We start from the raw sequence: 23,036 nt of genomic DNA, 5'->3' as shown, positions 1-23,036 counted from the left end.
GTCATCTAAAAACCAGACACCACAAAATAACTATTCATACAGTTAATCTAACTAAAAACTGCCAAACCAAATCATGTCCACAAAGCAGTCTTTGCCCGCAAATTCAAAATTAAAACTGCCCAATATTGCTGGACCTAATCTAGCAACACTGCCTAGGACGAAACAATGAGTCTGCATACTTACACTTTCGGAATATTACATTTCCCTCTTAATAATTCAAGATTAATGTCATACTTTTTCATTGTGAATATTATGCACTGCCAAATTTTGATACAGGTGAGTCCAGGTTGTGTCTAAAACATACTATAGTGAACTTGAAAGTGCCTGAGAGCTCTCTGGCTCCACTTGTGTCATGTAGGCTTTCGGCTTGGGCCTTTTGGGGTTATGAAAAAGGCTTTGACCTGCTTTGCATCCATATGGGTATATAAAGTTTGTGTGATATGCATGTAGGAGATGCACTGACATTGTAAGGAATCTCTGCAAAAGCTTGGACATCAATGAGAGGAAAATGAAGTTGATGAAACGCACTAACCCATATGGTGCTTCAAGCTTTAACCCGTGTGGGAGGCATTCGAGCAAGCTTTCAATCAGAATGTCAACCCAGACATGAACAGTTATTTGAAGGTCTGGTTTTAAAATTGAAAAGTCTATGGTAAGTGATTCAGTATGCATCGAAAGTGTGAATTAAATTTTTTTGTTGGTTTTAATTTGAACAGACCTTCAAATAAAGTGATACTCTGATTTGTGCTGCAAGTCAAATGTAGTGAATGGATGGCAGAGGCCATGACAATGACAAGGGTGCACTGGTTTTAGCTCCACAGCTCAAATCAGTTTATTTTTTAATCTAACATGCTGTTTTTTCTACACATTTATTAGGGTTGATAGACTTTCCTAAATTTCATAATCCATGGCAGCTGCAGGGAAAGGTTCCATTATTTGGTACCGTCCCACTTTGCTTGCCCTAACTTTTGGTGTAGATGGGAGTGGCTAGCTTTCGACTGGCAACAAACCAGTTCAACCTCAGTTCCTTCTTTCAGGGTATTCCTGGAAAGGACGGGAAACCGGGTTTGCCTGGAAACTTAGTAAGTAAAGTTAGAGCGAGTCGATATGTGAGGGCGCGTATATAAATGATGCAAAACCACCCAGTAAATCCATGTATTTCAAAGTGGAATTCTAAAAAAAAAAAAATAGACCTGATTTGATGTTTCCCTATTTGGTTTGCAAATGAGTGTTTCTAGGTTTCTAATTAATAATTTAAAAGAACAAATTGAGTTTTGCTAGGCCTGAATCTGTATTACATTGTTTTAAAAGTGATATTTTTCATTCCAAAATGTTCACAAAGGTTCTGAATTTATCTTGTGTGATATTAGTGCTGTGCTTGTGTTTTACAAATATTCTGTTTCTAAGTGGTTTAAACCCGAAAGCTCAGTTTTAAAGGTATGATGACTATATTGGCTGTTTTTGAATAAAGTATTTTTTACAGATATGTGACACTTGAATGTATACAGTATAACATATAAAATGGCTGTGTAACCCTTGTGCTATCTTAGATGACCCCACCCTTACATTGACGTGTTATTCCTACTATGACAAAGGTGGATAAAGGTGGAAAGATTTCATATAATCCATGGACAACAGTGAAGATCACAAATCATTGAAGAAAAAAGGTTCAGCGCACTGCCTAGTGGGGTCTAGATGACCCAACTCCCAATGTTAAAGTGCCTAGGATAGCACAAGGGTTAAAGACCCACTACGATGAAAATTGTGTTTTTAACACGTTGTTGCTGCATTTTTCTCACAATGGAGGACATAAATAGATCCATGTTTGTCTTTGTTTTCCTTGTCTGAGCTGGAATCTGGATCAAATGTGTACAGACGGACAGCTCCAATATTGCTCACCGTTTTTGTTGCACCGGTAATGTTAGGTTGGAGTTTTTAGGTTAGGTTGAGAAATTTAACAGGTGGATGACGGGAAGGGGGTCAGGGTGGTTTCACACTAACAGTCAATGCAGAGTTGAATTTCTAATGAATCACTGCCACTCTGCAGAAACTATGTCCTTGGAAATTACACATGAATTTTGATTATTTGCTAAAAAAAGGCATAATCATAATTAAAAGACCAGTGGGAAAGCTATGAAAATTCATCAAAGGGTCAGAGTGGGTCTTTAAATACAAGTTTTAAAGTTGATGGCAATTAACCCTTGTGCTATCTTAGATGACCCCACCCTTACATTGACGTGTTCTTCCTAACATGACAAAGGCAGATAAAGGTGGAAAGATTTCATGTAATTCATGGACACCATTGAAGATCACAAATCATTGAAGACAAAAGGTTCAGAGCACTGTCTAGTGGGTCTAGATGACCAAAACTCCCGATGTCAAAGTGCCTAGGATAGCACAAGGGTTACATCCGGGGTTTTTTTTCATGGAAAAAAAAATTAATAATTTTGACATATTAATTTATATATCATATAAAAGGACTACTAAACTGTGTAATATACCACAAATACTTTTGTAAATGTAGGGAGGATATCAAAAGGAGATTTTCGGTGTGTAATTTGCTGCTTTTTGTCTGTGCTTTTGTAATTTTTCTTTTGTTTTTATGGTTTAATTTCACAATGGTTGCATCAGTGCTGATCTCCAGTCGGCACTCAAGGGGAGCCTAACCTTTAATGCAGAGATTAGGGGAGTAGTTTAAGGGGAAAAAAAGGGGGACTGGTGGGAAAGGAATCCTTTGAACAGAAGGGCTGTTTGCCCACACATCCAGCATCAACTCTGTTGCACACATGTTGCCACATTTTGTTTACTAAAATGAAGTTGTCCGTTGATGCATCACTTCAGAGTATGTTCCTGAACTTGCTGCAGATTGAAACTTAACCTCTGATTCATTGAATAGCTTAAAGGGGAGTAACCACCACTTTCTCTGCTCAACACATCCACTTAAAGACGTGTCCACATTTCTCTCTCCCTTCAACATGTTGTTTTTTTCCACAGTTCTGCAGCTTTCCCCCAGAAAGCCCTGATCCAGTTTTTTCTGTAAATTATAAACACACGCTTCTACGAAATGTCCAAACGTTAGCTAATGGTGGATTACGCCTGCTGGCCTATAATTGCAGTTACCTTTTCTTCAAGCGAGTCTACGAACGCACGCGAGCTTGTTCTAGTGTAACGGCGTACAGCATGAAATAGCCTTCCCAGCTAATGGCTGTGGTTTGAACAATGTCAAATGGGTCTGTAATGACTTTGTAAGTGTGCCAGCTGGAAGTGACAGATTTTCACAAAGGGAAAGGTGCCACTGTGCTGGTACAGTGTTGACTGTGTTTCACAGCAAATGTACTTGAGTTATTGAACAACAGGCATTTTACTTCCGTTATTGTCGTAATCTGGTAGAATAATTTTTAAAAGCACGTTTGTTTAAGAAAAAACGAAACTGTAATTTCAAAGCTGTACTTTTAGTAAACTTCCCATCGTCTTCTTTTTTCAGTTTGGACAGACTTTCATGACTTCTTTGGAAAAAGAAAGAATCTTTTCACATTTCAATGATTTGGATCATGCTTTTGCCTGAAATGTTGTCAGATTCATACACAGACTGACTGTTAAATGATGAATATATAATACTTTTGCTTTTGTTTAGCAATAAACTGATGTTTGAACAAACAAGGTAAACAAACTAATCAGTCCCTGTTGCAGAGGTGTTGACGCGAGTCACATGATGAAGACTTGCAACTCGACTTGGACTTTAACAGCAATAAGTCATGACTTCACTTAAACTTGAACTGTTTGACTCGATGGCTAGTTCCCCCAACAGCAAAAGATTATATGTCTTATGTTTATATATATAGAATATATATTTTATTAATTTTTTTGACACAAACCGCTCTCTCTGTCTTTGTGTGTGTCTGCATCTGTGTGTACTCATCATCCAATCAAATTAGTTGTGTGTTGTTTTGATCCGATGCCAAAACAACCGATTAAATTGCAGGACAACCAATGAAGACGATCTGAAAGGCACCTAAGGCAACTAGCTCGCTTCCCTGCTTCATTCTGATGCATCCACTTGTAGACAAATAGATCCATGTACGTCTTTGTTTTCCTCATCTGAGCTGACTGGCTCAAAACTGTACATTTGGATAGATCCAATATTGCTCAGCATCTTTGTTGTACCGCCAGTGTTTGGTTGGGGGTGTGAGGGGCTGTACGCTAGTGGGAGTGAGTGAACAAATGTCAGATGAGAAGGGGTCGGGCTTACTCTGCTACAAGGGCCCTGCCCTTAACTTTGAGGCAAATTACCAATGAACAATATGGCTTCTTTGATTTAAAAAAAAAAAAGCATAATCATAATTAAAAGACCACAGGAAACATTGTTTACAATAAATAGAAAGATGATGGGAGTAGGACTTTTATGCCACATTGCAAACACGTTAAACTAAGTTTTTTGTTAACAAAAAATAATTTGGAATTTTGAGATGGGACTACATGAGATCATAGGTAGACATTTAGCCTATTTTCTTGCAGAGTTTTGACAAATACGCCCAGTTCTTAAAAGCATAATTTCTCTGTTCAAATATTACTCTGTTGTTGAAAGGACTGGAAAGGACCTGAAAAATTGAATGGTAGGACGTGGACATGAGACTTGTTGCTCTCGACTCGAGACTTGACTCGGAATTTTGCAAGCTTGTGACTTGCAAAACAAGCGACTTGGTCCCTTTCTCTGTCCTATTGTAATGCGAGTCATGTAAGATTATCGGTTTTGACTTTTATATCAGCAAAAACAATCTGGATTTTTCCCTTGTTACGATATTGAGACTGATGAGATAGTTTTCCTTTCATCGTTGTGTTTAGCACCATAAAATAATCAAATAAGGGTTGGCTGAATTTGTTTTTTCCTCTGCAGATTCCCAGCGGAATACGACAACTTCCTCAAGACCCAAATGATGATCCCACTGATGTTAGTAAATATGTGCTTTGACAAGAGAATTCATGTATGTCGCAGACTGAGCATGACTACTGTTTTATTGGGATGGCGGTATTCACACGCACTCATATATATATATATATATATATATATATATATATATATATATATATATATATATATATATATATATATATATATATATATATGTATACATATATATATATGTATACATATATATGATGTAGAAGAGAGATATTTCTTTTGTATGTATATAATATAGGAGAGCTGTGTTGGCGGCTGCTCCCAAGGGTCCCCTGGGGTGCCAGGTATGGCCGGTGCCAAAGGTGATAAAGGGGACCAAGGCAAGCCTGGTGCAACCGTCTTGGACAACTGTGACAGGGTGAGAGTTTGGGAAAGGATGAGGAGGTTTTGGTCAGCTTTGCTTCATTGTGAAGTACATTGTATTATCACAAGTCATCCAGTTCTTTAAATATTTCTTTATGAATGCAAAATGGGAAAATAACAAAACATTATTTTGCATTTTCTTTGCATGCTTTGAGATTAATCAGCATCAGGGGAAGAAAAAAATGAATTATCCTGTGAACTCTTTGTATTTTATTTTATTCAATTTTTTTTTACTTTCAGTGTTTGGAAAGACTGCAGAGTGAACAGAACACTCAAGCAGCAGTAAGTCGACCTCACTGTGTAAAATCTGTAATTGTGGCACATTAACTCATTTGTTTTGTTTTTTGTCAAAGACTGATCGATCGTGCAATGGACCTCCAGGAGTTCCTGGAATTCCTGGCTCACCTGGTATCAAAGGAGATCCTGTGAGTAGAAGTCTGACATTTTTTAAACAAACATAATATCTTTCTATGCCTTTCTTTGACGTACCATGGATGTGAGGGCTAATGTTTTTTTGTTGTTTTTTTGCTCAGGGTACACCAGGAGAAAGGGGACAAGCTGGAATTCCAGGAATCATGGTAAAGGCTTCTTTAAATATCAGCCAATTGTTATTTTTGTCTGTCTGTTTAAAATAAATAGTTTGCTTTTTTAATCACTAAAACTAAGCTCTAATAGAAAATTGCATTATAAATTAATTTGTTGATGGGTTTGATTTGAGACATACTTTGAGGATTAAACCACCAGCATAATTTACTGCAATGACTCTGTGATAGATTAGGCATTGAGTTCGAAAAAGTTCTGATTTTTAGCATTTTATCAGCAAAAGCGATGCACTCCAATGTCACTGATTCACACTGATGCAAATAACCTGCAAGGCTCTATAATCATTTAACTTAGGAGGTGCAGGGAGATTTAACAATGTGTGTACTGCACAGAAACGTTTGTGCTCTCGGATTTAGGATTTACTTTTTATACTTAAATTGGTATTTAGTGATGAATATATTTAAGCAAAAATTAGTACATTTTGTTTTTCTATTTCGCAGAAAACCTTTCCTGGGGAATAAATTCATTTCTCATGTATTGCCAAACATCAGCATTTTCTGCTTTTGTTTTGAAATGCTGCACTTAAAGAGACTTAATCCAGGAGTGCCCCCTGCTGATGCAGTGTAGCAACACAGCAACTCATCCAGCGCTAACAATCACTGACTTGACAGGACTTTTGGCTGTTTTATTCTGAAATGTAAATGGATTTCTCCTGTAATGGACAGTTCAGTCTATCGGAAGTGTTTTAAAATGTTTCTGTCAAAACCTTCTGTCCACAGGGGCCCCCAGGTTTTCCTGGTCCTCAGGGCCCACCTGGGTTACCGGTAAGTTTTTCTCACACTCTCTTTCCAGTTTTATCATTTAACCTGTAAATGGCCTGTCATTGAGACAGAGCACCTGGGGAAAAGTGTAATGACATATACAGAAGGATAAAAGAAAGCATTTCTATTAACTTTGAGTGCTTGGTTTTACACTTTTATTTTGTGTTGAGACTATAACTTTTCATTCAAGCATTTCTCAAAAAGAATTCTCAAGAGTAGCTGTAGTAGTTGCTTCTACTATCAGGAACCCAATTTAGAAGAACATTTCAAAAGTATAAAGCAGCATGGGGTGGAAATCTTGTTTTATCTTTCTAGTGGTTTTTATTTCCTGCCATTTCCTCTAAAAGGGAGATTATCTCATTTCAAAATCAAGCCATCCTTTATTGTTTCATATTTGTCATCTCTCTGTGTCCCTGCCTCAATGAGTGGCTCTTTAATGAAAGTTATCTCTGATGAGGAAACGATTCGGGTCTCTCTTTTTCTCCAGTTGTTTAATTATATCCTTGTCTAATAGATGGAGAGTGTGACGGCTGTGGGCTGTCACCGCTGCCTCTTCCCTCATTCAGATTTATTGTTTTAGCAGAGTGGAAGTGCTAAATGGCTGAGACATGTGGTCACCGAGTGGAATCCATTTGCAACACTTCATAGCAGGTGTTGGCTTCAGCTGAATGTGGAAGTGTGGCTAAGTGTAGCGTGGAAGGAGAGTTAAAGGGGAAGGGGGGGGGGGGGGGGTTCACACTGAGCAGCTACTATTGGCTGCTGTTGTCCTTTTTCCTTGAGCCTCTTTGCAGTTCATTTAATAGCAGACATGAGCACCAGAATGTTCATATTTTTAATAAATGTCTTGAGATGGTGCCTCATATTTGTCAGCATCATTTAATCTTATTGAGTAATGTTATCCAAAGGGAACCAATCCCTCTGTTTAAAAACAGACCAAGGTTCTCAAACTATTTTTAAGTCCAGATTGAAGCAAAAAATAATCTAGCCCTGTCCAGGGTGTATGCCGTCTTCACCCAATAGTAGCTGGGATAGGCTCCAGCAGCCCAAAAGGGATCAGTGAGTTTGAAAGAAGGATGATTGGAAGGAAAAGTAATCTACTGTTTTTTCCATACAATTGGGTGCACCAGACTACAAGGCGCACCGTCAATGAATGGTCTATTTATAATTTGTGACATAGGCATACCAAACTATAAGGCACATTAATCGAGACTAAAGAGTCGGAAATAGGTCTGTCAGGTTGTCAAACTTTAACTGCGTTCTCAGTAAATCAAGAACTTCTTTATGATGCTACGTTCACACCAGGCATGTGACGCGCGTTCAAAAACGTGCTAAAAGCGGGTTCTGGAAGGCACTTTTAGAATGTGGTGTTAACACTTGACTTTTGCTACCTGATACTAGCACACCGCCACGGTTGGAAGAGGCGTGGTGCAAAATGTCATAGCGGTGCAAATCTTGCTAAACTTGTTTTCAGGCTTTATTTTTTATAGCTCTATTCCGAAAGACTTGGTGTCATATAAATTCATCTGGGCCCAGACCACAATTATTAGTTTCTCCTCCAATATTATTTTTCAAAGGGTTGGTATATCCATGAATTAAAGGGGACTTTATCCGTACGTCACTACCAAATCCAAGTCCATGATTGGGTCAACAACCAATCAAATCATGCCAAAATACTCTAACATAATCTTAAGAAATTTAGATCTTTTAGGTATTTATCATATGGGGCCATGTCGTCTTTGAATCTCTATTGTTGTTTCCTATTATGTAGATGTCTACTTCTGAAAAGCATTTTTTCATCTGTGTTTATGTAAAATACAGGTCTTCTTGCCAGGCAACGGTTTATAAGTCCTTTTGAATATTAATATTGACCCAAAAATGCCATTCTCTTTGAAATAAAAACTTAAATCTATGGCCTCAACACATTCAAACTTGTATTTACTCTCAGGATTCTCTTTTCTTTTGATTAGTAGAATTGGCTTCCACATTTAAGGATTGAACAATGAAGAACCATATGGGTTTACTTTTGTCATTGCATTGTCTCATAAAAGTGAAAAGCAAAGGACAGAATCAAACAAAGTTACATTCCAGTGGGAAGTTTCTTCCTTTGTTTCTATTGACTTGTCCTTTCTTTGATTCCACAAGAGGATCCATTCTAGCAAATACTGAGCACATCGTTTCCTTGATTTTCTAATCTGTCTTCTCTGCTATCATCCTCAGGGTCAGCAGGGGGAGAGAGGATCACCAGGCCTCCCTGGAATAAAGGGTGAACAGGTTTGCATTTGACGATCGCTTTGTGAGATATTATAACGTTTTAGTCAAATAATTGGTTTCTGTGTTTGATCGATTGTATGATATTTACCTCAGGGTTCTTCGGGAACCCCGGGGTATCCAGGAACCATGGGGCCACCTGGACTGCCTGTAAGCTTGCTCTTCATTCTAAAGGAACACAATCTGACAAGGAGATGAGATTGGACTCTAACTTACCACTCTTGTGTGTTTGACAGGGACTGAAGGGCGAGCGAGGCAGCCCCGGAAGTGGTGGTCAGAAGGGGGAATCAGTAAGGCAGTAGTCTTTGACTATAAAACCAAATCACTCTGCAGTTTGTGTCATATATTAACAGCTTTTGCCTCTGCAGGGTCCTCCTGGTAACCCGGGCTATCAAGGACAAGCTGGAGCACCGGTCCGTGTTTGGCTATAAAACATATGAAGTCTTAATGTCCAAATGTTGGAACTTAAAGATTTCTTTTTCCATTTGTAGGGTATTAAAGGGGAAACTGGACCCCCGGGGGCTGCTGGTGAAAAAGGCGAGCAGGTATGTGTATCAGACATGCAGCTCACATGTCAAAAACTCAAGCAATTAGAAATAAATACGAGACGTTACTGATTTTATTTTGTTTTTTTTCCAGGGTTTTCAAGGACAACCAGGTTTTCCAGGACCACCTGTGTGTTTATTTTCTCTACATTGCTTTTTGGCAATAATGGAGTCAGAAAATACAGTTAGACTTACTGCTTCTGGTTTTAGGGTCCAACCGGTCCTGCTGGCAAATCTGGGAGAGAAGGCCTACCTGGGCTAAAAGGTGAAAAAGTGAGTATAGAGAGCACATTTCAGTCTCTGCATGTCCAATTCACATGTTGGTCTTCATAAAATCTGTATTTTATAAGGGAAATGATGGTCCTGCTGGCCCTCAAGGACCAACTGGACCTCCGGGTTCACCTGGCTCTCCTGGGTTAATGGTATACATTTTTGCCATTTTAATCCTTTACGATACGATTTTACGATACTGTATCCATGAATGCCATGACATTTTTGTATCTTTTTCAAACTCATGTTTGCATTTAAAGGGCCCCCCTGGCATCGAGGGGATGGATGGAAAAGATGGGAAACCAGGACTTAGAGTAATTCACAGACAAAAATCACAAAAACTTACCCTCATGCTTAAAAACCTAAACACACAAATTATTAAAGCGCTTGGTGAGTAATCCCTTGACATAGTCTATTTTTTCATCGTCAGGGAGAACAGGGCCCTGCAGGCCCTGCAGGACCTCGAGGAATCCCAGTGAGTATGACAGTTTACATTTACCTTATCTGGTCCTCGAAACATCTGAGGAACAAAACGCTGGAGCTTCTGATGAACGATCATGACAGAAAGAGACGTGACATTTGCTGCGGTTATGATCCACAAAAGATGAACATGGCCTTTCTCCCGAGGCCATTCAGAACAAGGATCCCGTTTGTCAATTAAACCTGCACTGGTAACTACGCGGTGGATTAGGATACTGGACCATCATTTGTCTTGAAGCTGAATTAGTAAATTACAGACCTCTCTGTATTCATTCTGTTGCTGTTATCAGCTTCAATGTGGGAACTTTTCAGAAGTTTCATACAATGCCACACAGTCACCCTGTGGGTTCCTGCCACTTCAGTGTACAAATCAACCTGCGTGACCAAGTCTCTTTCATTACAAGCCCTTCATTAATAGATGGACCGCGGAGGTCTTGTTTGGGATTTGAAATTAATTTATGCATGGAAATTGGAATACAGATGTGGGGCTCTGAGGTCCAACTGCATTAATATGTGCAGTCATTACCTCATCTAGTTAATGTTGTAATGTCGCAGGTGTTGTGGGCCCGTTTCAAACTTCAAAGCTTTGTATCATCTCCTTAGATCTCAATGACTTTCGGGATGGTTTTTTTTCAACACGGTGGGGATGAGAACTCTGCAATCCACCTCACTGAGCTGCTCCTCTTCCTCACTCACATTCTTTTTATCATCCCTCTCGTTTTGCTCTCCGTATTTCAGTTTTGTGTTTTACCCATGAGCAGGTGTTTGGGCTTTCAAAGACAGTCTGCCTCTTCTTTTGGCAGGCTCCACTTTTGAATTTTTATACTGTACCAGGCTCATTCTCTTTGATGTGTCTCTGCAGGGATTCAAAGGCAAAACCGGCCATGTTGGCTTTCCTGGACAAAAGGTTAGCCAACAACTGTTTGGTTTACCATCATGCCAAGTCTGTCTGTATTCTCACAATTGCTGCTTTTTGCACGTTTTTGATCCTAAATTGCTTTATCAAAGTAGTGTTTACAATGAAACTTGGGTTGCATTGCTCATTTCAATTGCTGTTTTGATGCATCTTTCTCTGATGATTTGAAGTGCTCTCTGTTTCCCGTCAGGGAGATGTTGGGCCTGTAGGCCCCCCGGGATCTACTGGAAGACCTGGTCATGACGTGAGTTACACCTTTTCTACAGTTTTCAGCAGTGTAATTAAAATTCTGTTTTTAGTGTTTTTCAGTTGTTTTTGTGGATTTTTTCTGAAGATGTTGGACAAACATTAAGATAATTACATTTATAATCACATTTCTTAGTATTTCTTCATTCAAATCATTGGGAATCAGAAGTAAACAGAAAAATTCTGTTTGAAAACAGTTGTATTTGTGGTGTAGAAACTAAGATGGGCAGGCCAACCGGCTCCCTGCTCTGCTCCATTCTGATGCATCCACTTGTAAACGAATAGATTTATTTATGTCTTTGTTTTCCTCGTCTGAGGTGGCATCTCAAAACTAAAAAGCTGAATCACTCCAATATTGCTTGCTATTTTTGTTGCACCGGTAACATTAGGTTGGGCTTTTGAGGGGCAGTAAACAGAAAACTCTCAGCAATGGGGAGGGGTGTCAAGGTTGCTCTGCACCAACAGTCTCGCCCACAATTTATAGGCATATTTCTAATAAACTCCAGCCGCTTTGCAAAAACTATGTTCTAGGAACCGACACGTTTTTGATTTAGGCTAAAAACGGCATAAGCATAATTAAAATAACACTGGGAATAATTTTGAAATGGATCAAAATATGATTGTTGTTGGTCTTCAAAGTCCAAGAGACTCTAGTTTAATCTGTCCCATTTTCCAGGGTGATCCTGGTACCCCAGGACCTCAAGGCCGACCTGGACCTTCAGGCCAGCTTGTAGGTATCCTTTTACCTTTTAAAGTATTCATTTATTTTGCATTTTGTTCTTAAGCATTGTGTTTACTTTATTATCAGGGTCCTACAGGACCAGCGGGACCTCCGGGGCCTCCTGGTCCACCAGGAGAAGTAAGAACGAATTTCTCAAACTAGTCTTGAAGGATGAAAGCAGATCAGTCAAGACTGTGATAATTCCAAGGGAGAAAGGTGGATCCCTGCAGCTAAACTGAAAAATGTCAGCTAAGATAGCTTTTGAAACTGAAGGGAAACAGATAAGATTCTCTCCGATTAGGAAAAATAATCCCAGAGACTGCATCTTCTAAAAAAACAAACAAACAGATGACTATGAGATAAGGAAGTGAAATTCAAAGAGCCACGAGTTTAAATTAATGTGCCTGTAGAAATGTTTACAATAATGGATTACAGGCTATGAATTGAGTGTGCACATGCATGTGTTTGTGCATGTGTGTTAACACATTAAAAATTCTGTAGCGCAGCCAAAAGCTGAAAGATAAAAGAACCTCCTCTCCATCTTTTCACTTGTTCTCCATAGGGTATAAAAGGCGATAAGGGGGAAACTGGAGAAAGAGGTATGCCAGGGATTGTTGGACCTCCAGGACCACCTGGGCATCCGGGATCTATGGTTAATAATTTTTTAACTTGGTAATATTGCCTTATTAACCACCTCTAAAAGATAAAATTCTATGTTTTAATCCTCTCTGCTTTTATTTTAGGGTGAGCCTGGCAGTGACGGTAGTCCTGGTAAAGATGTGAGTATAGTCAGGGTGTCACGTCTATCTGTCCTCTGTAAAGCCAACATCATGGGATAGAGCTGGTCAATTAATCAATTTAATCGAGTAATCTGTAATTGAGTAATCTGAATTTACCATAACCGGTTAACAACGGAGATGTCTTAGGCAGCACTTTATTAACACGCACTATCTTTAACAAACCCGTACATTTTTCACCGTTTGTGCGATCAATGTCAATCAAGTGATTCTAAGCAGAGAAAAGCAGCTTTTCATATTGCCTTTGCACCAAGTCAAAATCACCGTTTGTGCCACAGAATCAGCAGATTTACGAAGATTGTGTAATGTGTTGCGCAACAGCACACGCTGTTTTTCTCCGCTTCAGAACCCAATAGGCTCATGTTTTTTTTTTTGTGTAAGCGATTGAAGAGTAGTCGCAAGAATGTCAACAATGGAGGTACAGCTCTGGTGTAAAAGGGTTAAGCAAATAAACTGTAGGGAGATTCAAACGATTGATATTGGTCTGAAAAAATACAAGAGATTTAATGTTTAGGCCCTATGTTGATGTTTGTCCAGCCCTATCATAGGATCACTCAGATGATGTGTTCTATTTGTTTTCGATCTATAGGGTGTAGCTGGCGTTCCGGGTGAAAACGGGCAGTCGGGCCAGAAGGTAAAACCCTGCTGATTGTGGTGTGGAGCTGTGTGAATGCATGTGCTGTGCATCAGCCCCCCACCACCCACATATCACAGCAGGACCATCACAGCAGGATTCACCTCTTTTCTGCAGTCTGTAGTCTGGGTCGACTAATGTTGGCTCGCCTTGCTGCTGACCTCACCCACTCGCCTGCTTTTCTGCCACTCACCACCCACATTTAACACAGTCATCAGTTCACTAACCTCCTGAACCGCACAGACCTCGTCCTCGCATCACTTCCCTCCTCTCCACGCTGGCGTCCGGCCTCCCCCCCCGCTACAGAAGCTGTTGGATCTCTCCTCAGAAAGAGGCTTACAGTAGGTCGGTGCAGCGATAGAGTCATTCTTCTGCCTCTGGGATAATGCTATTAAGCATGAGGAGAGATGCTAGATGAGGCTATTTGTCACGCTGACAGGACGGCATTGTCAGGGTTTTAGCCGCTCAGAAGAGAGGAGAAAGACAAAAAACGTATCTCTCTGTTCTGCTCACTCCTCTCTATTTCAGGAGCCGCCTGTCTATCGGTGACATGTAAACATTAGACGTCCATTATGGGACGCTTTGTCCTCAATAAATCACTGTCGCTAATGTAGCCGAGCTGTTTTTAAATGTGTGTTTATAGTAACTGAAAAGTGGGCACTGCCGATTGTAGAGTAAAAGAGACAGAAGCAGGAGCCAGCTTAAAGTCCCACTCTAAAAAGAAATGGGTTATTGGTGTTTTCTGATGATGGAAGACATTTAAAAAAAACAAGCTTAAAATTGCATTTCTATATATTTCTATATTCAAATCCTTGTAAATCAGTAGCAGTAGCTCCCTGCTCTGCTCCATTCTGATGATCCACTTGTAGACCACTGGAGCTATGTACGTCTTTGTTTTCCTCATCTGAGCTGGAATATGGATCTGAGCTTTACGGCTGGAAAGCTCTGGTATTGCTCACCATTTTGGTTTCACCGGTAATGTTAAGTTGTGAGCTAGCGGGAGAGCTCAATTATGTGTGATAGGAAGTGTGGTGGGGTTGCTCTACACCAAGGATCCCAATCGCAATCTGAGGTGAATTTTTAATGAACCTCTGCTTGGAATATATTTACAGGGAAGAAAACTCAAAACTACACATAAAACACAAAACTAAACACAACGAGCAAAGCCTCTAACAATATCAAAGTAAAGCTCTGCTGCTGCCAGCTGGTGGGGGGTTCAAAAATATGATGTGGCAGTATTTAAACCTGTGCTGGAAGTCAACAGCCAATCAGGTGCTCTGGATAATATGGGATCCAATCTGCACACCACTACAGGAGAAGAGGAAAGGAGAGACAGAACTTACCACCGCAGCAGAAAACAAAAGAAAACAGAGACAGGAAAGCATTCCAAAAGTACAAATAAAAACAATATTACGGCCAAAGGCGTAACAGACATTAAATCAAAAGATGACTGGACTGGGACTTTGAAGGGCTTGATTAATTTTTGAAAAACAACTTGTGTTTTTAATTACATGCTTCTTTAATTAGTGGAATATTTACTTTTATTTGGAGGTATCTATTTTTATCTCTGGATTTTAGCCAAAAGTGGTGCAAAGATGGTGGATATATATGAATTCACAGTCTTTAGCTTGGCACAAAAATCAAAAGGAAGGACGCAGCAGGCTATTTTTCCCAATAAAAAATAAAAAATTAAACCCTCCCTTTTTTGGTTTGTTTGTTTTTTTGACAACATTTATGAAACCAAAAAGCATTATTTTAATCCACCATCAAACCAAAAAAAAAAGGAAAATAATTACAATTCTTGAAACACATTTTTTTTACAATATAAAACATCTGACATTGGATTAAGTTCCCATTTACTGATTATGATATCCCCCAGGGGGAACCGGGGACCCCTGGCCAACGGGGCCCTCAAGGAGAGAGAGGTAGACCAGGCCCACCAGGGGGAGGATATCTCCCCAAAGATGCCCAACCCATGATGGGCCCGTCTGGACCCAGAGGGGAAAGGGGAAGCCAGGGCTCATCTGGCCCACCTGGGCCCCCTGGCTCTCCAGGGACACCAGGAAATGATGTGAGAAACACACAAGTTTTTTTTAAATTAAATAGACAAGTAGTTTTAATGACACAGCTTTGAGCATTTGTCTTTTTTTTTTGTCCTATTCTTAAATAGGCTGTTGTAAACTATGATGACATCAGGAACTTCATTCGCCAACAGGTCATAAAGATCTTCGATGGTCAGTATATTTCCTGAAAAATCTTGCTCTGTTAAGTTCTTGTTTGCTTAAACAAATCTTTGTTGCTCTCTTTTTCACCACAGAGAGAATGGGCTACTATATGTCCCGCATGCAGATGCCTGTGGAGATGGTAGCATCTCCAGGTCGGCCTGGGCCCCCTGGGAAAGACGGTACTCCAGGTAGTCCTGGACCCCCTGGTGCTCCAGGACACCCAGGACAGATTGGCAGACAAGGCCAACCCGGCGGGCCAGGACTTCCAGGCATGAACTGTTTTCCTTATTTCCATAGCTTGAGCTGTGTGAATTTAACCTGCGGTTCTTTTTATGCAGGACCACGAGGACCACAAGGGACAAAAGGTGATAAGGGTGTTGGAGAGATGGGAGACGTAGGACCTCCAGGAGCACCAGGTAACATTTTACCAATTGATTATTAGCTTTTCTTATAGTTGCAGACATTTAATTAAGAACTCAAAGTAGTGATTTTCACAAAGTACAGATATCCAAACAACAAAGCAATTCCAAAACATTTGATTTCAGAAAATGAAACATCTTTTCATTAGATTCTTCAACTCTTTTATACACAATTAGAGAAAAACTCATTTAGCTTCAATTTACATCATTTCACATAATTTTATCTAATTAGCTTAAAATGTCTGCATTTGCAGTTGATTGCAAAATAGCTGGTGTGATGAAAAGGAGTTTTCAGCAATCACAGTTTTGTCTCTTTATTCCTCTCCAGAAAAAACACCATTTTCACTCATTCAATCCAAATTCCAATGTCTGAGAAACCTTAATCAACAGTTCAGGAAGTGTTGGCCAAATTTGCTAAACTGGCAGCTGCAGTCACTTTACATGAAACATTTTTTTCTTCACTTTCGAGAAATGATCGAATTGAGCCAATGGCTCATGTTTAATGCATGTTACCTTGACAACAACTCTAGTCGCAGCATTATTCACATAAGAGATGCACAGTTATTGTACATTATTGTACTTTTTTTTCTAGTGCTTTGTTGATGGCATTAAAATGCATTTATTTGTGTTTTCTTTATTATTTTGAACCAATAATGTATTGATGGGTAACAATATTTTTTAAAAGTTATAAATTGTGTTTAAAGTTAAAGATCTGCTCGTTCTTGTGGCATTTCTCTGATGATGGAGGACATTTAGAAAGAAAATTGCATTTCTGAATATTGCTTTATGTATATTGCTGCGGCCTCTCATCCAATCAGAGCACGAGAAATCATCTGCCTTCCGGTTCATGCAAAGTGCCTTCCTTTTCATGCAAAGTCACTTCCGTTTCATGCATACTCCTCTCTCACACGCACATATATACTTTTCCTCACACGTACATATATACTTGTCTTTCACATACATATATTTTTTTTAAGAGTGACAATTAGAGTGAGAATGTATGTATGTGTAAGGTAATATATATGCATGCGAGAGAGAGAATATATGGATGTGCATGTGAGAATACATGTATGCGTAAGAGAATATATGTATGCGTAAGAGAATATATGTATGCGAAAGAGAGTATATATGACTGTGAGAGCAAGAATATATGAATGTGAATGGTTCAGAATAAATAATGTCTTATACGGCCCCTCATACAGGACTGCTTTGAACACATTCACTGGAGTATTTTTGAACACCAGGACCTGACAGTATTCACAGAGGCCGTGTTGGAATACATGACCTTCTGTATGGGGACTGTAGCGGAAGTGAAACGCATCCGGGTCTTTTCTAACCAAAAACTTTGGATGATCAGAGGGATCAGGTTGCTCCTAAATGGCCATGACTCTGCCTTTAGGTGAGGGAACAAGGACCTGTACAGGACCGCCAGAGCCGACCTGAGGAGAAGGATCAGGAAGGCCAAGTTGGAATACAAAAGAAAAATAGAGGACCACCTCCAACAACAACCCTTGGCAGGTGTGGCAGGGACTACAACACCTGGCCAACTTCAGGGGACAAACCAGCACCGAGGCATACTCCAGCGCTGCACTAGCGGCAGAGCTGAATGCGTTCTTCTCCCGCTTTGAGACCACACCACTGCAGTCTGAAGTCCCATCACCTCATCCTCACTCTGCTTCCAGCTCCGAACCCCTGACTGTGCAGACACAGGACGTGGCACGGATGTTCAACAGGGTAAACTCCAGGAAAGCGGCTGGACCTGGTGGAGTTCCTGGGAAGGTTCTGCGGGCCTGCGCCGACCAGCTCTCCCAGGTCTTCACAAAATCTTTAACCTATCGCTAGCTCAGGCTTCCATCCCTGCTTGCCTGAAGTCATCCACTATCATTCCAATACCCAAAAGGTCATCCAGAGCCTGCCTCACGGACTACCGTCCAGTTGCACTCACCCCTGTCATCACCAAGTGTCTGGAACGGCTGCTCCTAGGACACATCAAAGACAAAGCAAACAGATCAACGGAGGATGCCATGTCCTTCACCCTCCACACTGCGCTGAGCAGCCTGGAACACAGAGACACCCAGGCCAGGGTGCTCTTTGTGGACTATAGCCCTGCCTTTAACACAATCATTCCTGACATTCTGGTCAGGAAACTGTCTGACCTAGGACTCCACCCACTCTGTTCCTGGATCAAGGACTTCCTTACAAACAGACCACAGACAGTCAAACTTGGTCCCTACTTCTCCTCCACCCGGATGCTGAGCACAGGCTCCCCACAGGGATGTGTCCTGAGTCCTCTGCTGTTCACGCTCTGCACAGCAGACTGCAGACCAGCCCACACCAGCAACACCATAGCGACGTTTGCAGACGACACTACTGTGGTGGGGCTGATCTCTGGGCGTGATGAGACAGCATACAGAGATGAGGTCCTGAAACTGTCCAGGTGGTGTCAGGCTAATAACCTCATCCTGAACACCACCAAGACCAAGGAGATCCTCCTGGACTTCAGGAAGAACAGAGCAGATCCACCCCCACTCTACATCAACGGAAACTGTGTGGAGAAGGTCCACAGCTTCACCCTGCTGGTCACCACCATCTCGGCTAACCTCACATGGTCTAACAACCCCATTGCCGTCATCAGGAAGGCACAGCAGTGCCTGCACTTCCTGAGAAGGCTCAGGAAGAACAATGTGAGCCAGGAGCTGCCGGTAACCTTCTACCGCTCAACCATCGAGAGCATCCTGTCCTACTGCATCACAGTGTGGTTCTCCCACTGCACTGAAGCAGAACGGCAGAGCCTCTAGAGAGTGATAAAGATGGCGCAGAGAATCATCGGCTGCCCTCTCCCCTCACTGAAGGACATCTACCAGTCACGCTGCCTCAGCAGAGTGACTAGCATCATCACTAACTCCACCCATCCTTCTTTCCCTCTGTTTGATCTGCTGCCCTCTGGCAGAAGGTACAGGTCCATCAGAACCAGGACAAACAGACTAAGGAACAGCTTTTCTTCCACAGGCATTCACTATACGGAATACGCACACTTCCACCAACTACACCCCACTCTGACTTTTTACAAATGCTAAATTACTGACTACTACACACGTGTGCCATATCTTGACTTCTGTGCAATAACACACAATATGTATATGCTGCCCTCATAGCAATTCAACTCATTCCATTCTTTTTTGTCCATACATATTTAATATTTAACTGTTTCTGTACATATTGTACATTTTTTTAGAGATGTGAGTACAGTATTTCTATTTTATTTCATTTTATTTGTCTTCATCACTCCAAGGCAGCTTCAATTTCTTTGTATCACCATCTACAGTGACAATAAAAAGGATTCTGATTCCTCTGATTCTGATAAATGCAGGCTTATTAAAACAACTTTAATTGGGATCCACATTGCTTCTCAATGTTTTTCAGACAATCTAAATGGCATAAACACTTATCAGTGTCCTTTCATAGCCATCGTTTTGCCAGTGACCGCCCTGCAGCACGCTTTACCCGGTCTGAAGCAGCAGTAAAAATTGTCCTACCTGACTGTGAAACAGATTTTTAAAATTGATGATCGAAATATAAAGTTTGAAAAGGTGAATTATTCCCAAGGACTGCAAAGCGCAGCACTTCCATAGTGTCTGTCTTTAGTTGCTTTTCCCCGTCTTCATAATTTCTGGACAATGATTAAACAGATCTTTGGTTATGTGTTTTTTTTTTACAAGTTTTGGTTTGAAGCAGGAAAGTCCACTTGACAGCAGTCTGAATACAAAACAAATGCAATGTTAAGGACTTGATCCAGAACAAATTAGGCGAACTCTGTCAGGACCAAATGATTTTTCCAGTTTGAATGCACCCTCAGTTTTGATTCAAATAAAGTAAAAGTAGTTTTATAATTAACCTTGGTTTTTGCAAAAGACAGTCACCACTGAGCATCATCTCAATTTTAACAAAATTTGAAAGCCTTTCGCTGAAAATGAGTGCATTTCTTTAACTTCCTCTCTAATTCTTGTAGGTGTTCCAGGCCCCCCCGGCTATGGAAAAGTGGGACCCCCTGGGCCAGTTGGCCAACAGGGTGTTCCTGGGATCTCTGGTCCTCCTGGACCACCCGGGACTAAAGGAAAAGAGGGTCGATGTAATCCTGTGGACTGTATGACCCATCAAGTAGACTACAGCCCTAAGGGCCCACCTGTCAAAGGGCCTTGGTAGTGGGGTGAGGATTCATGGGGGGAAGGGACCAAAGAAAAGTATTTTGTGACCCCACAAAGCGATAGACCGTGTTTTTTTTTACTATTTTGAAAACAGGAGCTGCTTTCGCTATTTAAACTTTGGCTACACAGTTTCTTACCTTGGATCCCATCGGAACTGAATACGCAACAGGTTTTTGTGATTCTTTTTGACGAAAAAAAAACACAATTTCATCATAGTTCCATGCATTATTCTCCTCTTGATTTGTACATTTCCCACCTCAGTCTTCCAGAACTGCCTCTACTGGTGCTTGAATTTGACATGCAGCAAAAAGCCCCCGAATATTTTTAGATACCACTGCATTTACACTCTCTGATGCATTGATTGTTTTGTAAATAGTTATATGCGTATTTATGTATTTTGGCTTTTTATACTTTTTAAAAGTTTTATATTGGACATTCTGATAGTTAGCCATTTTTAAATTGCTGGTATTGTGGAAAAAATGTTAATCAATTCAGATTTCTTTATCTTACTGTATTTCTTTTTCCCTCGGCTTTTCAAATGGGATGAATGTGTTCAGTAAGTTGAATACATTTTTTTTTTATAGACATTCATTTGTTTTGCTACTTAAAACATATTAGCTTTTGCAGTTCCCTGGGTTCTGATAAATCTTCTAAACTTTTAGAATAAAGTTCTCTCAAAGTTTCTAATTTTCAAATAATTTGAAAACGATTCAAAGCCAGTGTAGAATTCTTAATTCTCTTTTATTTTGGGATTTAAAAAAAATGTTTTTGAGCCATGTTAATGGTAATTATATTTAAATATATTCACCCCAAGTTCTTCTGTTTAAATGATTTCTTATTTTTCAGATACTTTTTATTTGCATATGTGGACTTTCGAATTATTTACATGCTCTGTGCTTTTACTCTGCGCTGTGGTCAGATATTTGTTTGACCACAGTAGCGCCCAGAAAATATTAGACTGAATTAAAGTGCTTTTAAAAAAAGGTCTCTTTGTTGTGTGTTTTGTTCTAAACATCCTTAAAACGCTGTGTATTTCTTTCTGTTGAAGAATTCTTCTTAGAAAAACCATTTCAGTCAACAAGCAAGCGTTTAAACCAGACCTGCTCCATGCTTCCTGCACTGTGGATTTGGCTCTTTGCTAGTGTATTTGCGGTGCTTGTCTTCAGTAATTCACTTACTAGTTTCTAGAGTTTTTCTTTGCATAGTTCATCATAGGGGTTTAGTCCTGTGAGGCGCTCTCGCTGTGACAGGTTTCAGCAACCCTATAACCTCAAAGGGATTTAGCGAGTTCAGAAATAGGATGGATGGGAGCCATAGTTTGGCCAGGGCTGTGACATGTGATTTATAAAAAGCAACGTCCACTAGAGGGCGCTTTAGGTGTGTGCATCAGTGTTTGCTAATTACAGCAATGCAAAAGAAGAAGCACTGCTCAGTCTTCACCAGGCTCGATGGAATTGTTACAAAGGGACACCGAAAACGAAGAATTTAACAAATTTTGAAATTTGAAGAGCCACAAGTAGTTTAGTTGACTTGTTAGCATTTTCTCTATGGTTCTATGACTAACTGTCCATATTTTGCTGTAATATAGTAGATTCTTGCTGTGTTTTATGAAGCTTAGTAAGCATCAATGTGTTACAATAGTGAAGTGTGCAGATATTCAGTCTTGTTGTTTTTTATTCCTTATGATTTGCCTATTTTATTTATTTATTTATGTTTTTGTACTTGTCCTGTCCATCAGCTGGGCAAACAGATGAGAGCTGAGGGCCTCTTGTGTGGGACACATTTTACTTTAACAATAGGGGTTATGAATCTTATGTCTGGAGAAACCCCTTTTGTAATCGAGGCAAAACTTTATTCATTTTAAATCATATTTGAAAATCTTTTGTGTTGGACTAGACAGGAAAGGAAAGGAAGGGAGAAGAGAGAGGGATGTTAGAGAGAGGGGGGTAGGAGGGTGATTATAGAAAGGGTGGGTAAAACCATGAAGCAGCATAAAGCAACAGGTTTCTGGATAGTTATACTCATTATGGTGATGTGTAATACAAGTCTATAAGGGCGGGGCCTGTCCACACACACACACTCAAATCTTACATACCTGTTGGCTCCATAAATGTTAACATGTCAACATGTACACAATACAAATATTGTTCACACACTCATACTTATGCCTTCAAACCAACTAGTGTGAAAAATTTCATTCAATCACCCAAACTATTTGTGAAAATGTGAGCTAACACCTGTGCTATAGTGTGTGTTTTTCATGTGCTTCTAAAATGGATGGTGGCATGTAAAAAGAGGGAGGGAGAGTGCCCAGCCATCCCCACACCAAGACCCCCGCCGCAGCAGCAGCGGCCTGCAATAACCATTCGGGGTCCTTTCGACTGAGGAAAACGTCACACTATGGTAACCCTACTTGGACAAACTACGTAGCATCGTAATCTACCCGGCTCTACATATTTTCGTTTCACATTTCCTTTTGTAACCTAAAGTTGTTTTCCTTCACAAGTAGTGTCTGACAGTATTCTTAGCAATGTTTTTAGAGAGATTTTGCCACAACCCGCTTTGTAAAAAGATCTGTGGCTGTTAGAATGAACCTGCTGCTCCACGTTAGCGAACCGTGTCT

General features: G+C 40.3%; 1 protein-coding gene across 2 annotated transcripts in view; it reads left to right on the top strand.

The window, feature by feature from the left end:
• col16a1 (collagen, type XVI, alpha 1) overlaps positions 1 to 20,621 on the top strand; it is a 106,049-nt gene extending 85,428 nt beyond the window's left edge. The window contains exons 42-70 of one of the 2 annotated variants that reach the window (XM_023959862.2): positions 1,038 to 1,082; positions 4,895 to 4,948; positions 5,199 to 5,318; positions 5,564 to 5,605; positions 5,677 to 5,748; positions 5,857 to 5,901; positions 6,646 to 6,690; positions 8,905 to 8,958; positions 9,052 to 9,105; positions 9,192 to 9,245; positions 9,324 to 9,368; positions 9,447 to 9,500; positions 9,595 to 9,630; positions 9,711 to 9,773; positions 9,851 to 9,922; positions 10,031 to 10,084; positions 10,201 to 10,245; positions 11,113 to 11,157; positions 11,357 to 11,410; positions 12,089 to 12,142; positions 12,221 to 12,271; positions 12,696 to 12,785; positions 12,877 to 12,912; positions 13,520 to 13,564; positions 15,444 to 15,635; positions 15,735 to 15,798; positions 15,882 to 16,058; positions 16,128 to 16,205; positions 20,218 to 20,621. In XM_023959862.2, coding sequence (XP_023815630.1) covers positions 1,038 to 1,082; positions 4,895 to 4,948; positions 5,199 to 5,318; positions 5,564 to 5,605; positions 5,677 to 5,748; positions 5,857 to 5,901; positions 6,646 to 6,690; positions 8,905 to 8,958; positions 9,052 to 9,105; positions 9,192 to 9,245; positions 9,324 to 9,368; positions 9,447 to 9,500; positions 9,595 to 9,630; positions 9,711 to 9,773; positions 9,851 to 9,922; positions 10,031 to 10,084; positions 10,201 to 10,245; positions 11,113 to 11,157; positions 11,357 to 11,410; positions 12,089 to 12,142; positions 12,221 to 12,271; positions 12,696 to 12,785; positions 12,877 to 12,912; positions 13,520 to 13,564; positions 15,444 to 15,635; positions 15,735 to 15,798; positions 15,882 to 16,058; positions 16,128 to 16,205; positions 20,218 to 20,411 — 2,034 coding nt within the window. In that variant the 3' untranslated portion in view covers positions 20,412 to 20,621. The remainder of the gene's footprint in view (positions 1 to 1,037; positions 1,083 to 4,894; positions 4,949 to 5,198; positions 5,319 to 5,563; positions 5,606 to 5,676; positions 5,749 to 5,856; positions 5,902 to 6,645; positions 6,691 to 8,904; positions 8,959 to 9,051; positions 9,106 to 9,191; positions 9,246 to 9,323; positions 9,369 to 9,446; positions 9,501 to 9,594; positions 9,631 to 9,710; positions 9,774 to 9,850; positions 9,923 to 10,030; positions 10,085 to 10,200; positions 10,246 to 11,112; positions 11,158 to 11,356; positions 11,411 to 12,088; positions 12,143 to 12,220; positions 12,272 to 12,695; positions 12,786 to 12,876; positions 12,913 to 13,519; positions 13,565 to 15,443; positions 15,636 to 15,734; positions 15,799 to 15,881; positions 16,059 to 16,127; positions 16,206 to 20,217) is intronic. The other variant, XM_023959863.2, reaches the window with a different exon arrangement.
• The last annotated feature ends 2,415 nt before the right edge of the window (positions 20,622 to 23,036 follow it).

The sequence above is a fragment of the Oryzias latipes genome, chromosome 11, assembly GCF_053564925.1.
Source record: "Oryzias latipes strain Hd-rR chromosome 11, Olatipes_Hd-rR_3.1".
In the NCBI taxonomy this organism is placed as follows: Eukaryota; Metazoa; Chordata; class Actinopteri; order Beloniformes; family Adrianichthyidae; genus Oryzias; species Oryzias latipes.
This window is presented reverse-complemented; position numbering and strand designations above follow the sequence as displayed.